The sequence below is a fragment of the Triticum aestivum genome, chromosome 3B (genome assembly GCF_018294505.1).
Source record: "Triticum aestivum cultivar Chinese Spring chromosome 3B, IWGSC CS RefSeq v2.1, whole genome shotgun sequence".
In the NCBI taxonomy this organism is placed as follows: domain Eukaryota; kingdom Viridiplantae; phylum Streptophyta; class Magnoliopsida; order Poales; family Poaceae; genus Triticum; species Triticum aestivum.
Window position 1 is genome coordinate 23973058 of NC_057801.1, and position 16157 is coordinate 23989214.

The 16157-nt window shown below is 48.3% G+C and overlaps 1 protein-coding gene across 1 annotated transcript; it reads left to right on the forward strand.

Annotated features, from left to right (window-relative positions):
• The first annotated feature begins 1683 nt into the window (after positions 1–1683).
• On the forward strand, positions 1684–2112 carry LOC123064464 (putative ripening-related protein 7). Its single transcript, XM_044487943.1, has one exon. It carries the CDS (start codon positions 1684–1686, stop codon positions 2110–2112), a length of 429 nt encoding a protein of 142 aa, XP_044343878.1.
• Positions 2113–16157: the final 14045 nt, after the last annotated feature.

Sequence of the window (16157 nt, forward strand, 5' to 3'; positions counted from 1 at the left end):
TCAATCTAATGAAATAAACCGTTATACATTTTCAAATAATTAGTTTCACAAGTTTTCATTTCAGTTCCATATTTGGGTTAATATAGGTTTCTAGTGAAATAGGTTGTTTCACATACTTCTATTGAAAATTGTTTATTTCACATTTTTCATGTGAAGCGGATTTGTTCGACATAGGGAATGTGAAATGTTGAAATTTAAATGTGTTTGAAATGTATCCAAGATTGGTCTAGTTCTGAAGGTCTTGGCGCCAGCAGTTTGAATATATAAATTATTTCAAAACAAACTTATGTTGGTAGTTAGACTCGCTTCAGGGATTGTGACCGGTGATAAATGTGCTCAAGGGTCATGCCATCGGAATTCAAGGTTGGTACATATGCCATAGGTAACAGCTCGCTGCTACTAGCACGCATGGTGATCTGATGTTTCGATTTTCACTATAAATTTTGCTGAATTAACAAGGAATTCGATTGTTCATATTACACATGTTTCATGATAAAAATATCTCCCGGACATTGGATACATGGTGTTGTAATGCACCTGTATTTACAGTGCACTCTATAACACACTTCTAACTACCAACATTAGTGTATATGTGAATAGTTCAAACTTCCAACACGTGTGCACACATAAAGTGATTGTTATTGAAAAGTGTAGCAGGTAAAAACAAGTATCTTCAATTTTCAACATGGACTGAATATTTTAGAAGAAAATCATTACTTATGTTGAGCAACATGTTGTGTCGTAATAGTGGGAGAGTCACAGAGTAAATAATTTCTTGTGTTGTGTGCTAATTGGTAATAGTGTTCTAGTAATTCTCAAAAATTCAATCGACGCCCAAAAATCATGAAAATTCATATGGAGTCATGACATGACCCCCAGAGGTTGTGGTAAAATATATGATAATGTTTCGTGGAAGTTTTCATGCAGATTGCTTACGCACAGGACCATTTCTGAGAAAGAAATTATGTTTCTAGAGGGAACATGTCAAGTTTGCATGTGAATCGAATGCTACTTTGTTGGTTGACCTTGAAATTTTTTCCACACTCAATGTGGCATGTGGGGCTTTACATTCGTCCGAGAGTGTTCGATTTGTACACGAAGTGCATCAAGTTTTTGTCGTAATGCTCTCAAATTTTTACCATTCTACATGGATCCTATGAAAACACCAAACCAATTTTCATCAATTTCGGAGCTCGTTTGAGTGGTATGTTGAACGAAATTGCATTCTGATCTTTTTAGTGGCCGGTATATTAGTTAATGTTTAGAAAATAATAAACCAACTAAAAAAGTGCACAAATTTGACAGTGAGGCTTCTAAGGGTCTGTGTTAATCATAGAAAAAGTTCTAAGTTGAATTGACTCATAAAAATTAAATTCAGTGTGGCATGGGCGGTTTTCGCTCGGAACCCTTGCACTTCGATTTTGTGATTTACTCATGGATCTATTTGTACGTAAAAGCCTTCGTAAGTAAAGAATTGGTGACATCAGGAGTGAGGCGCTGCTTTGTCTGCACGCCTTTGACGGGATTCTTAGACGAGACACACGAGGACGGCATGCACCTCGTGTTGTTGTCCCTCGCTTTGTCTGCAGGCTGCAGCACGAGCGCATATAATGCAGAAAATCTCCAACCAACAGCCTTGAGAAAGCAAGAAAAGCGCACAGGGCAGGCACCTACACATTTATCATGGCAAGCACTACCAATGCCGTGGTGATTTTCTGCATTGTCCTAGTTTTTCTGCAGGTGTCGTGTGCCGTTTCCAGGCACCCCACGGAAGGTAAGTTCGAGCTTCGACAGAACGTTCCGGCGGTGATGACGGTGAACGGCTTCCAGGAAGGAGAGGGGGGCGGTGGGCCCGCGTCTTGCGACGGCCAGTACCACAGCGACGATGAGTTCGTGGTGTCGCTGTCCTCGGAGTGGTACGCGGGCGGGGCCCGGTGCGGAAGGGGAATCCGCATCCTCGACACTTCCAATATCGGCATAGACGCCAAGGTAGTTGATGAGTGCGCCGGCTGCGACAACGAGGTGGGCGCCTCGTCCCATATCTGGAACAACTTCCATCTTGACACCAGCCTCGGCCAGGTGGACATCAGATGGTCGGACCTGGACTCCTAAATCAAACATATGCATGCATGGTGTCGGTCGATCGTTCAGCTCCGGCTGGTGATGATGAGTTCGTTGTTCACGGTGGATCGAGTTATTTGCTTTCAAGTTTTAGTTTGAAGTCTGTAACTGGGATATGTATGAATCCCTTAATGTGTCAGCGTTGTTTACTATTTGCCCGACCGTCTAAGAAGCAGAAGTAGCTTGTTTGCATGGTGTATGTGGGTAATCTACTTATTTGTAGTAACCATTAAGCACTGTAAGTTTGTAAGTGTGTAATAACTCAGATTAACGTGATCTCAGCTCGTTGTCCCCTTTGAGCACTGCATACATTGGGCATCTCGTGCCTTAAAATGCATGCAAACGTCCTGGCCGACGTGTTCAGATTTTGTTGCCATCCAATGTGATGGCAAAACATTCGCAGACACGTTTGGCTTTCAAATTCCCGCAGACCTGATGCAAAGCCGGGGAAGGTTTGCGAGAAGGGGCGACGGACAAGATGACGCAGAAGCTCGAGGGCTTCTTGGACAATAAAGAGCAGGAATGTGTCGATCGCCATGGAATCAAGGAGGAAAAGAAGGCGGAGAGCCTTGACACCTTCATGGCGGCGACGGAGAAAAAGATCAACCTTAAAAATAAAAAGACAAAGCTCAAAAAAAGAAGACCAAACTCGAAGAGAGGAGGTTTGAGCTCGCGGCTGCTTTAGAGGAAACCAAAATGTTGACCACCAAGATGGACGAGCTGGATCCCGATGTGCCAAAGGTCATGTAAGCGGTCCTTGCAAAGATGTTGAAGCGTTTGCCGACACAGGTAGCAGAGGCAGAGGCCGCGGAGGAGCCGGCGATAGGATGATGAGGGGGGAGGCATGGACAACTTGTCTGGGTTGGCACAATTTACACGGACCTGAACTTCTATGATTGGGCGCATGTAAAATCTAATGAACATCCGTTGTGTTTTGGTTGTAAAGATTGCATATGGATGCACTTTTATTTGCTCATAAAATTTCTATGACCAATATTTGCATTTTTTTCTTCCAAATTTGCAGTCATTTTTAATTTCAGGAACATTTTTTATAACTTGTGAATATTATCTAAAATTCATTTTTTAAAATACTTGGCCATTTTGAACACTTTTGTATAAGTTAAATGAACATAGGCAAATTTAATGGAAACTACACGATCAAATGATCTCAGGGGGTGGACCCCTTCCTCGCCTAGTTCCAATTATAAACCTCCACGGTTGCACGTTCCCACCCCGTAACCCCACTTGGCCCGTAATCTCTCGTATCTGTAGAAAAACTCACATCACAGACACGGCAGAGTAGAAAGCTAAAAAGGTTGTTTTGCACCCCCCCCCCACCCACCCCGTACCAGTGTACCACCTATCTAGATCATTCAGTTTGCGTCAAGATTCGTGCTATCCACAAGTGTCACAGGCGAGAAAAAGCATAAAGCTAAAACAACTCCTCAGCTGAAACTTTGCAGATCAACTATACACAAGTGTTACTCATTAAATAATTTTTTTGATTGTTTTGATGAAACATAAATTTGTCAAATTTCAAATTCCGAATGAATTGTATCATTTTTTAAATTTATGTTGTCTTAGAGATACGACAGGAAAATCAGACGACAAAGAACGAAAACAAGCAGGAGACAAAGGATTTTAATGTGGAAAACCCCTCCAACATGAACAACAACAACAACAACAACAACAACAACAACAAAACCCCTCCAACATGAAGGAAAAAAACAGGCGCCAGCCAGCAAGTCTTCACTATATCGGGGGAGGGGATTTACAACTGATCAACTCATCCCGTGTGGCGGCTTACAAAGAGTATATATAACACATGTGACCTAGGTCAATACCGATCGTGTCTCGCTCCGCCCGCTCGTCAGAAGTTAGCCTTTATCTTTTTAGTTGAATTTGGATCATAACATAACATGTTGCGCTAAAAAATCCAAAACTTTTCACATTATATTACTTGTGTGATGTTGATATGCAAAGTTTGTTTAATTGTCTTTTTATTTGAGGGAAACAGAAAAGAGAAATTTTCTTGCATTAACTTTGATGGAAGAATGGACGGTGAGGATAGATGGTAAACTCCTTTGCCTCTTTGTAATTCTTCCGGTCACCTGGTTCTATTTCATGATCTCCTTTCTTGCTGATTTCCGGATTCAAAATTTTGTAGTATTGAACCGAGCGATTAGCTACTAGCTATAATAGCTAGAGAGGAAGTGATGTGTGACAAAAAACTCGGGTTGCCTGAAGAAAGAAATTAGGTTTCTAGAGGGAACGTGTCAAGTTTGCATGTGAATGAAATGCTACTTTGGTGGTTGACGTTGAATTTTTTTTTCCACACTCAATGTGGCAGGTGGGTGTTTCTGCTCAAAACCCTTACACTTCGTCTGAGAGTGTTTGATTTGTATACGAAGTGTACCAAGTTTTTGCCGTAATGCTCTCAAATTTTTACCACACTCTACATGGATCCTATGAAGACACCATGCCAATTTTTATCAATTTCGGGACACCTTCGAGTGACATTTGGATGAAACCGTCACCGAGTGGTGGCAAAAAGGAACCGACAACCACAATCCTAAATGACATGCAATGGCCTCCTTCCCCATGCTCGTTTCTTGAACCATTTGGAATGACAGAAACATTCATGTATTCTATCACAAAAGTGCGCCATCAGCGATCCTCCTAATCAACATTTTGATGATGCTAAACTTTGGGTTACCGTCGACGCATCATATTGTACGAGTAATTGTTTTGCTATTTGTTTGTGAGTGCGTTGTAAAACTCTAAACACTAGCTAGTCTCCTTTATTTAAATGAAGAGGCAAATCTCTTGCCGCCTGTAAAAGTATAAAGGACCGGGCGGCTCAATGCCTGCCTCGGCCAGCCTCCTCGTGTATTTATATCTCCAGGAATTTACAGAGTTTGTTTACAACACAACTGCATAGGTAGTTATGGAAACTATCTGTTAGGTAGCAACTTCACGTGTACTCCAAGTTGATCACTAGGACGCGAAGCCGGCTGACGAATGTCTCTAGAACCCCGTTTCAAAATAAATAAATAAATAATTTGAAGCTCATTCAAATGGTATGTTGAATAGAATTATGTTTTGACCCTTTTAGTGGAAGGTAAATCAGTTAATGCTTAGAAAATGATAAATCCACTAAAAGAGTACTCAAATTTGACCATGAGGCTTGAAATAGTCTGCGTTTTTTCTCGAATACGCACGAGTGTGCGTACTATATATTAAAGAGGAGGATGTGGGAAAGAAGCCCCTCCACGTTGGCGTTACAAAAGTTACATAACCCCAACTCCACATAGCTACTCACATGCTAACTACACGCCGCATTACCCACCTCCATGGCCGCTAGGAACCGGTCCACGTCTGCTTTAAGTAAGCATGCCACCTTCCATGCCCTACACTCTAGTATCCGTTGTTGCTGCCTTCTCGTCGACCTCTCTCTGCGATGGGAGGCGGGTGACTACCGTGATCTCATGCGCTTGGAAGTAGTGGCGCAGCTTCCTCGAGGCCATAAGGAGGCCGAAGAGCAGCTTTTGCACACCTGAGTACCTCGACCTAGCCCCCTGCAAGAGGGAGCTGACGAAGTACGCTGGGTGCTGCACCATTTTCTTTTTCTGCGCCTCTTCACCCGGTCGTGTGTGTCCTATTGTGCTGGCGCCGGCCCTTGCCGGGGACTCGATCTTGCCGGGATCGAGCCCTACCGGAGAGGGTTTTGGTTTGCCTTCTGTTGGCTCTGCCGCTGTTGCTGCCTTCTCATTGACCTCTCTCTGCGCCACTAGTGCGACGCTAACCACTTGATTTGTTGCCGCTAGGTAAAGCAGCAACGGTTCTTGTGGTTTGGGCGCAACCAGCACTGGGGTAGAAGAGAGGTATTTCTTCAAATCTTGCAGCGCTGCCTCGGCTTCTGGGGTCCACTCCACTGGCCCTGCCTTCTTCAAGATCTTGAAGAAAGGTAGGGCACGCTCTACGGACTTGGAGATGAACCGGCTCATGGCTGCAACGCAGCCAGTGAGCCGACACACGTCCTTGATCCACTTGGGTGCCTCAATCTGCTCGATGGCCTTGATCTTATTTGGGTTTGCTTCAATTCCGCGCTGGGACACAAAGAACCCGAGAAGCTTGCCGGATGGGACGCCAAAGACACACTTCTCAGTGTTCAATTTGAGGTTGATCTTGCGCAGGTTCCCGAATGTTTCCTCCAGATCTTGCACAAGCATTGCTTTGTACTTGGTTTTTACCACTATGTCATCCATATAAGCTTCCATATTTCCATGTAGCTGGGGTTCAAAACCAATTTGGACTGCTCATGCAAAGGTCGAGCCAGCACTCTTCAACCCGAAAGGCATTCGTAAAAAGCAGTACATACCACATGGGGTGATGAATGTTGTCTTTTCCTCGTCTTCTCTCGCCATGAAGATCTGGTGGTATCCCGAGTAGGCGTCAAGGAACGATAACAGGTCGCATCCAGCCGTGGAGTCAACAATCTGGTTGATGCGCGGTAACAGGAAGGGATCCTTTGGACAGGCCTTATTGATGTCTGTGTAATCAATACATAGCCTCCACTTCCCATTTGCCTTGCGCACCACTACCGGATTGGCCAACCACGTCGGATGGAGTACTCCCCTCACCAAGCCTGCCACTTCTAGCTTTCTGATTTCCTTAGTGATGAACTCTTGTCTTTCCAGAGCTTGCTTCCTGACTTTCTGTTTGACGGGCCACACATGAGGACAGACAGCAAGGTGGTGCTCAATCACCTCCCTAGGAACGCCGGGGATGTCGGAGGCTTGCCATGCAAACACGTCAACATTCGCCCGCAGGAAGGTGACGAGCTCGCTTTCCTATTTGCCGTTAAGGGTGGAGCTTATGATGAACGCTCCCCCTGTGTCCTCCTCCTTGACGGGCACCTTCTTAGTCTCTGGTGGTGCAGCCCTGGACTTCTTGCTCTTGCCGGTGGAACTCTCTGGCATGTTCTCAAGGGAAGCGCGACATCCCGAAGAGGTGCGCTTGCCGGAGTGGGTGCGAGGGATCTTGTCGGTCTTCTTCTCCTCTGGGGCTCCGTCGGCAGGAGTGGGTGCCTTAGCGGCAGCTGCTGCAACTGCTTCCCAGTAGAGTTGGTCGGTGCATATCAGCGCATCATTCTCGTCGGAGGGGACGGTGATGATGTTCATCGGCCCGGGCATCTTCAGCATGTTATAGGCGTAGTGTGAAGCCGCCATGAACTTGGCTAGCGCCGGGCGGCCGAGGATCCCGTTGTAAGGCAAGGGGATCTCGGCCACGTCGAAGACAATTCTCTCCGTCCTGTGGTTCAACTCGCCCCCGAACGTCACGGGCAGCGTGATCTTCCCCTTCGGCTGGCTCCTCCCCGGGTTTACCCCTTGGAACGTACCCGTCTCCTCGAGGTCTCCATCAGGGATCTGCAGCCTTCTAACCACAATGGGCGAGATCAAGTTCAGGCCGGCCCCGCCATCAACCAATATCTTCGTCACCTTGAGGTTGCAGATTGTTGGTGAAACTAACAACGACAAGCACCCGACCGCGGTGGTGCGGTCAGGGTGGTCCTCGGTGTCGAAGATGATGGGGGTGCTGGACCATTTCAGCGGCTTTCGTGCGTCGAATGATGGTTCCACCGCCGCGACCTCACGCGCCCACTGCTTGAGTTGGCGGTGAGACATATGTAGCGAGGCGCCACCATCGACGCACATGGCCTCTGTGGCTTTCTGAAACTCATGGTCGCCGGACTCGTCGTCCTTGTCATGATCATCGTCTTCCTGCTTCTTGTCATGGCCCCGGGCGGGCCTCTCTTGTTGATTATCCTTGCCGCGGCGGCCTCCTTGGCCGCCACGTTTCTTGCCGGATCCCTCGGCACCATCTGGGCCTTTCTCCTTGTCCCGCCGCTCATACTCGGCTTTCTGCTTCTCGGCGAGCAGTTCTACCTGCCGGCAGTTTTGGAGATTGTGGCCCTTGGTGCGGTGGATCTTGCAGTACTGCTTGTCGGAGCCTCCTGCCTTATCGGTGGCCGCCAAGGCCCGGCAAGCATCACACCCGGCAACCTCCTTGCCGGGGTCGCTCGCCTTGGTCTTCTTGATGGTACCGGTGTCGTCGGATCCCTCAACGGCAAGCACGGCCTTGCCCTTGCGCTTCCTATTACGGCGTCGGCCTTTCTTTGCTGGGGTGGCGGTATCGCCAGTGGAGTCGGTTTCCGCATCGGCATCTTCGTCGGGGTACTTTCTTCCTTCCTCGGCACGAGCGCACCGATCGGACAGAATATAGAGCTCGGCCACATCCTTAACCTTGTTCATCGCCAGTTCTTCACGCATTTTGCGATTCCGCATGTTCTGGTGGAACGCACTGATCACGGTGGCGGGATGAACATCGGGGATGTTGTACTGCACCCGGCTGAACCTTTGGATGTACTTGCGCAGGTTTTCTCCTTCCTTCTGGGGGATGATGTGTAAATCACTCACCTGGCCATGAGCTTGGTGACCTCCAGTAAAGGAGCCAACAAACTCATGGCACAGATCCGCCCAAGAAGAGATGGAATCCACCGGCAAGTGCATCAACCATGACATGACATTAGGCTTGAGTGGCAACGGGAAGTTGTTGGCAAGCACCTTATCATCGCGGGACCCAGCAGCTTGCATCGCGATGGTGTAGATGCTGAGGAACTCTGACGGGTGGGTCTTGCCATAGTACTTCTCGCCAACATCAGGTTTGAACATACGGTGGGAGGGCCACTGGAACTGCCGCAGCTCACGGGTGAAGGCCGGACAACCCACCTCGTAAGGTAGGCCACCGTAGCCTCTCGACGCTGGGTGGTCCGTAGTGGGCCCCGCCCGCCTGTCCGACTGGTGGCACGTGTCACGTCGGCGCTCGATCGTAGTTTGAGTGTCCTCGTGAGCCCGCTCCCGGAGGACCTGGCGCTGATCGCGGTTGGTTCGCGGGTCGAACGATGCGATGGAGATATCATCACGAGCGTCGCCGCAGCGGGCCGACGCCTGGGGCGGTCGGGATGGACGCGGGGAATACATCGTGGCCGCGTCGCCTCCGGCGTGGTCTCCGCTAGCACGTGGCAGCCCGGCGGAGCGACGGCCGATGGGTTCCGTCGGGGGCTGCCCGTCGTTGTTGCGATGCCGACGAGGCTCCAGACAGTGGCCCTCCATTCGTCAAGCTTCTCCACGGCGGGAGGAAAATCGAGGAGCAGTTGTGCGTGCGCTAGGGCTTCCGCTGGCGTGGGTGGCGGCGAAAGTTGGGTGGACGATGCACCTCGACTCCTAACCAAGTTAGAAGGAGCTGCGTCACGGCTCCACAGCCGTTCGCCACCTCCGTTAGCACCCTGGTGCGCACGCTAGCCCTCCTCTTCATGTGATGGGCGCACGGGACTCTTCCCAGGGCCGCGCGCAGGATCTCCGGCAGGGGGACGCTGCTCATTACGCACAACCTGAGAGGAGCGCCGTGGGTGCCGGTGTTGGCGTCTTGGAGGTCGCCGTGCCGCCTGGCGGGATGGCGGCACCCCTGAAGGGCCCCGTGCCTCCTGCGGGGGGGCTGACTCTGTCTCTCGAGCCCGTGAACGGCGCCACTCGTCTGGCCTGAACCGCCAGGGTGATGTGGATGTTCGCGGGCCGCGCCACGGGTTCTCTCCGCGACTGGCCCGCTATTGGTCTGCACCGGTGCCGGCAACTTGGTCCCGGACGAACCGATCGCCGTGGTCGTCTTCTTCTTAGGAGCCATGGCGATGAAGAATAACTAGGCCAACTGCTAGACCAGATTCTCGCAATAGCGCTGCCCCCTACCTGGCGCGCCAAAGATGTCGGTGGGAAACGACACCTATGGAATCACTAGAATCCCTCCTGCGGTTGCAGGGCGCGGAATCGTGAGAAGAGCGGGACTAGGGGATGGCACACAGGGGATTTACCAAGGTTCGGGCTGCAAAGATGCGTAAAACCCTATGATCCTGCTTTGGTGGTTGTATTAGTGTTCTTGAGCTCTCGAACTAGCTCTGGGTGTTGCGAGGTTCAAAAGAGCCGAATCCCCTCTCAGTATGCCATGGGCCTCCTTTTATAGGCGAAAGGGGCTACCACAGTGGCACACAGGAGATGGAAAGTGCTACAGTGTTGCGAGGTTATCGCTAGTATTACAGGACAAGACGCATTAAATGCGGGGCTTAGGTGTCCGTCACTTTATTGGGGGACGGGGGTGAGGCCCGTCCCGTCCGTCGCCGCCCCTCCTGGCTTCGACACGCGCCTCGGCCAGCAACGCATGCAGCTCCATGTAGGCAGGCAGGCAGCTGAGGTGGCACGGTGGTGGAGCCTCCACGAAGGTCTGCATGCTGCCACACAGGTGCCTGCCCAACCGGTTGGGTCGGTGGCTGCGCACGAACGGTGGTAGGAACTTGGTTGGTGCGGGCCTGGCAGTGGCCTTGCCGGCATGCTTGGCGACAGTCTTGCCGGGTGGCCCGGCAAGGGTCTTGCCACGGTGCGCTAGCTTCCTCGGCAAGAATCTTGCCGGGGGTCCTATGGGTTTCTTCGATGGGGACGGCTGCTCTCCTATCCCCATTTGATCTTGATTGCTCCATGTCTTCACAAAGATCTGCATGCCACCACGGAGGTGCCTCCCGAACCCTGTCCCAACGCGACTGCTCAGTGTCGGTGGGCTCGAAGGTGGCTCGCTCAGTGGGTGTGGACGAGCTGCCCCGGCAAGGATCTTGCCGGGGCTGCTGGGGCTGCCCTCGGCAAGGGTCCTTGCCGGGGCAAACTGTATTGCCCATGCAATCTTTGTGGTCTTGGTCCTTTGTTGTTTTGCTTTGCTTGTCCCTGTGGCCTTGGCTCTTCTCCGGTTTCCCTCTCTTGCCTTGCTCATGTGTGGTCGTGGCAGGTGGCTCTGACTACCCGTGCACAAGTAAAGGGGTCAAAAGCTAGGCCCCTACTTTTGTACACCGACAGAGTCCCTCATGGTGAATGTCAAGGCAGAGCATTACGTCCATGAGAAAGCTCTGTGCGTTGAGTATTCAGAACTATTTCAGTTATACAATCAAGACACACTCGACAAATCTATCGTCAGTTGCTATTGTCTGTAAGTGATTTCTTTCTGTAATTTTTGATCAATCATTACATGCAATTATCATCACTATATATTCTTTTCTGTGGTATTATATGCAGGATAAAGATGTATGAAATGAAAAAATCTGGACGCTATGGCATTGGGTTCATTGACCCAAATACCATTAATGAGTACACATGGAATCTTGCAACTTCTCAAGCAAGTGTACAGGAAAGCATGCTAGAGTTCTTGAAGCGCCTCAATACCAATGAAGATATACTACTTCTTTACAACTTCCTGTGAGTCACACTGTCTTGTAATACAAATTCTATTTTTGCTTACTAGCTAGCTAGATGTTAATAATTAAGTGTATACGGTTTACGATAGTTGATTAATTTTATGCACATGCCCGCTTAATTAAGACATGCAAACGTGTGCGCATGCAGTTTCCACTGGATCTTGTTAGACATTAAAGTTGACAAAGGAACAGTTGAAGTACTGGACTCACTACTTAAAGAAGATAAAGACTACACCATCATGAAGGGGATAGTCAATAGGTATTTCAATCATTATTAACTATATCTCGGCCTATTATTAGTTCGTCATTTCATGATATGAACTATTTAATAACCCCTTTATTAATTTTCTTTGCCGGCGGGCAGGGCTTGGGCAAAGTTCATCAAGGTGACTCCACGTAAATTGCCAAAAAAGTTGTTTTGGCATCGACCAAAGGGAAGTAATTAAGTAGTACTAGCTAGCTACCATCTCTTTAATTCTTGTTTCAATACCATTAATTAATTATCATGCTTGATTAATCATTATTTGATTCAATTCCATTCTCGTAAAGACCCTGAAGTAGGCGCCGGGGAATGATCTGTGTGCATTCTACGTTTGCGAGAACATTCGCATGATGGCGTCCGAAAGGATCAGATCTCAAAGATAGGACTGGGTACGTTTGTCAGAACACCATTCACACTATTATCGACATCTTGTCACACAACTAATACACATGCATATTGATCTCCTTCTTGACAATTCATAGAGGTGCGGGATAAGCTCCTACCAGCGGACCGCATACTAGCACTTCAAGAGGAAATAGCCGGATTTTTGCTCGACCAGGTCATAGATCCCAAAGGAGAATACTATTACCCGCTACCGCCCCCATGAACCACTTGTCATCGTGCTCCGAACGCACCAAGGCAACATGTAGGAGAAATTGTATATGTATATGCATGTGTATGTGTGAATAATTAATGATGTTGGTTGTGATACATTCGATGATATATATATATATATATATATATATATATATATATATGTGTGTGTGTGTGTGTGTGTGTGTGTGTGTGTGTGTGTGTGTGTGTGTGTGTGTGTGTGGTTCTACGTACGAGAAAATCTATTTATATATATGCATAACGTGTACAATTTGTAGTATTGTGAAATACCAGCAAACAAAAAAGAATTAAATGGAAAATAAAGCCAACCCCCCCCCCCCCAACATTTAGTACCGGTTGGTGTTACCAACCGGTACTAATGTCCTACACGCACCCGGGCCTGGCTCGTGCCACGTGGTCACACTTTAGTGCCGGTTCGTGACAAACCGGTACTAAAGGAAGGGACCTTTAGTCCCCACTCTTTAGTGCCGGTTGCCGAACTGGCACTAAAGGCCGTTACGAATCGGCACTAAAGGCCGGTTCTGCACTAGTGTTGATACTTTCCTCCACCTGGTCACAGAAAGGGCATGCTTCCATATGGTCCAATCCTCGGCTCGCTAGCCTATCCGAGGTCCAGCCTCTGTTCTGAAGTGCGAGCGAAGTAAAGAAACGACATCTAAAAGGAGCTTTGGACTTCCACGTGAAATGCGTCGTTGGAACGACTTCCTTTGCCCAGAATTTTTCTTGGTATGCCGATCGCGTGGAGAAGGACCCCCTTGGCTCCCAAGCCCACCAAATGGAGTCGACCGTGTCTTGGTGCAATTGGACCAACGCTATTCGCTCCCACAATCGCTGGACCATCTGGCTCGTAACCTCCGGGCCTATGTCCAATGCACATGCCCCGTTCTTCAATCCTTGGCTAACTGTATGGGTGTGTCGTATCTTCGCTCGCACCGTGCCATAGATTGTTGGTGCCAACTCTTCCACTCTGTAGCCATCCACCCATCTATCCTCCCAGAACAACGTGTTTTCTCCATTCCCCACTGTTGCATGGGTGGCAGCCTGGAAGATTTGCATTGACCTTTTAGGAACTGTAATATCAAACTCCGCCCACGGTCTCGATGGATCCCCTCATTTCAGCCAGGGCCATCTTGCCTGCATGGCAATATTGAGGCACTTGAGGATAGGGATACCAAGTCCACCCGCCCACCTTGGCGAGCACACGGTCTCCCACGCCACTCTGCACTGACCACCCGACGCCTGCTCTTTGGCACACCACAAGAACCCTCTGCAGATTTTGTTCATGGCCTTGATAACATTCTGTGGGATGTCTAATGCCATCATCACATGGATAGGGATTGCGTAGAGTACGGATGAACAAGAGTCATTCTACCACTCTTCGGCATGTTTGCGGCCATCCATCGAGGGAGGCACCGTGCAAGCTGATCCACCATTCCCGTAAGGTGCGCGGTTGTGTGCTTCCGCAAGGTGAGCAGGAGCCCCAAGTATTTGCAAGGATGCGTGCCCTGGGGGCATCCAAGGATTTGAACCACCCGCTCCATAATTCCCGAACTGCACCGGATTGGTAAGGCTGCGCTCTTGTTTAGATTGACCCTGAGCCCCAATGCCTCGCCAAGAAGACGCAACAGAGTTGCGCAAGTAGTGAGGTATTCCACTTCTGGCTTCAGAAAGATCATGACGTCTTCAGCAAACATAGATACTCTCTGGGATAGACCTCTCGATGCTAGCGGAGATAAGGTGCCTCACTCAAGAGCAATGTCAAACATTCTTTGAAGTGGTTCCATTGTGAGGATGAATATCATCGGTGAGACTGGATCCCCTTGTCGCAAGCCTTGACAATTGTATATAGGTTCACCCGGCACTCCATTGACCATAATCCGTGTTGAAGATGTTGAAAGCAGACCACATATCCAGTCAATCCACCTTGTACTAAAGCCCATGCATCGCATTACTTCACAATAAAGGGCCACTGGACCGAATCAAATGCCTTCGAGATATCGAGTTTGAGCATGATGGTTGGCTCTTTGAGCGCATGTAGGGGGTGTTCGTTTTCAGGGACTTTTTTGTGTAGGGACTAGAAAAATCCCTCTTAGAGACTTTTTAACCAAACAGGAGGGACTACTAGGGACAAAAAGTTGCTTTTTGGGACTGAATGAAGAAGAGTCTCAAGGAGAGTCTTGTTTTGGACTTTTCCAACAATGCCCCTCCCTGCACTCATTGCCCCGCCGTCCCATGGTGTAATTTGGTTGTTATTTTTCTGTATACTAGGGGTAACATGGTCATTTAATAACCTTTAGGGAGGGACTAGGGACTTTTTAGTACCTGGAAACAAACAGGGGAGACTTTTTAGGGACTAGGACTTTTTAGTTGGGACTAGAAAAAGTCATAAGACTTATGAACCAAACATTGCCGCAATCTCCTTGCGGTACTTTGGACAAGTATTAAATTATCATGGATTGAGCGGTCCCGGACGAATGCACTCTGGTGCTTGCAAACCAACCCCGGCAGCTCAACTGCCAATCTAGCCGCGAGCACTTTGTCAAAGATCCTGATGACCCCGTGAACCAAACGCACTGGCCTGAAATCTTCAAATGATCTGCGTTAATGTCTCCCTAATAATAATATACGGATTGGGTCTCCGGGTTCATTATCGTGGCTTCTTTGCATAAAGGTCCCTTACGTTTAGAAAAATCAAACCGGAACACATCTTTGTTTTTTTTTTTTTTTTTTGAGAAAACATCTTTGTTTTTCTATGTGGCAGTTGCCGCACAGGGACTACTGCTGACTGGGCCGGCCCACTGTCACGTGAAAACAGTCAAAAATTCATTGAAAAAACTGCCGAGCAAAGGATCGAACCATGGACCTACAACTTGTGAGCGCTCCTCAATCGCCAGATAAGCTGTTGAACTTCAACGTGTAATTACGAAATACAGGTTATAAGAACCATACACGTTTAATTACACAATACCTGATGACTTTTGTTGTGGACATAAACTGAACTAAACAAATTAGTACGTACCATTGCTGCACCGCTGGGCCTACTCAGCATAAAATCGCCGCAATGATGGGCCTTCTTTTATGCATAGCGAGACACACGGCAATATTATATGTTAAATTATCCCACCTCACCTGTTTACACTGATTCTTACAAGTTTATATATGTTCGTAGTTGACCTTAAATATCAGCAAGATGACTAAAAACAGACAGTCAGAACCGATCATTGAAAGGAATTGTGGGCAGGAACCGGTGTATTAAAGCGATGATGGACTGGAGGATTGTAGAACGGAAGGATATTCACGTACTGATTCTTGAATGGAAGGATATTAACCAAAAAAAAAACAATTGTGGGTTGCAAAGATTCAAAGGAATTAAACCAGTGGTGATTGAGAAATAATGGTGGAATTAAAGTGAGAGAGCTGAATCGGGCCTAGACGTGGGCTGGTAGATGGAGGCATCGGGGAGCCAAGATGTCGGGACATCGAAGAATGACGATGCCGAGGAACGGCTATCTAGATGAGTAATCGCCATTTTTGTTGTTGTTTTTATCCGTTGCAACAAATGAATCCTTTTGATAATGGTTCTTTTGCATTATTTGGGCATTGTCTAAACACAAGCACTTCACTTACATAGCACGCATGCATTTATTCTCTCTCTTAAAAAGTAACATGCACGACTGGTGACAGTCGAACCACATGCACACATCTCTCTTCCAATTCCCTACTGTAAAAAATTACTTTCTTCTAAATGCCTCACCCTCCTGAGTAAACACAGTCATCGGCCGCCATTCTCGACCGACCCTGTCCGTCCGC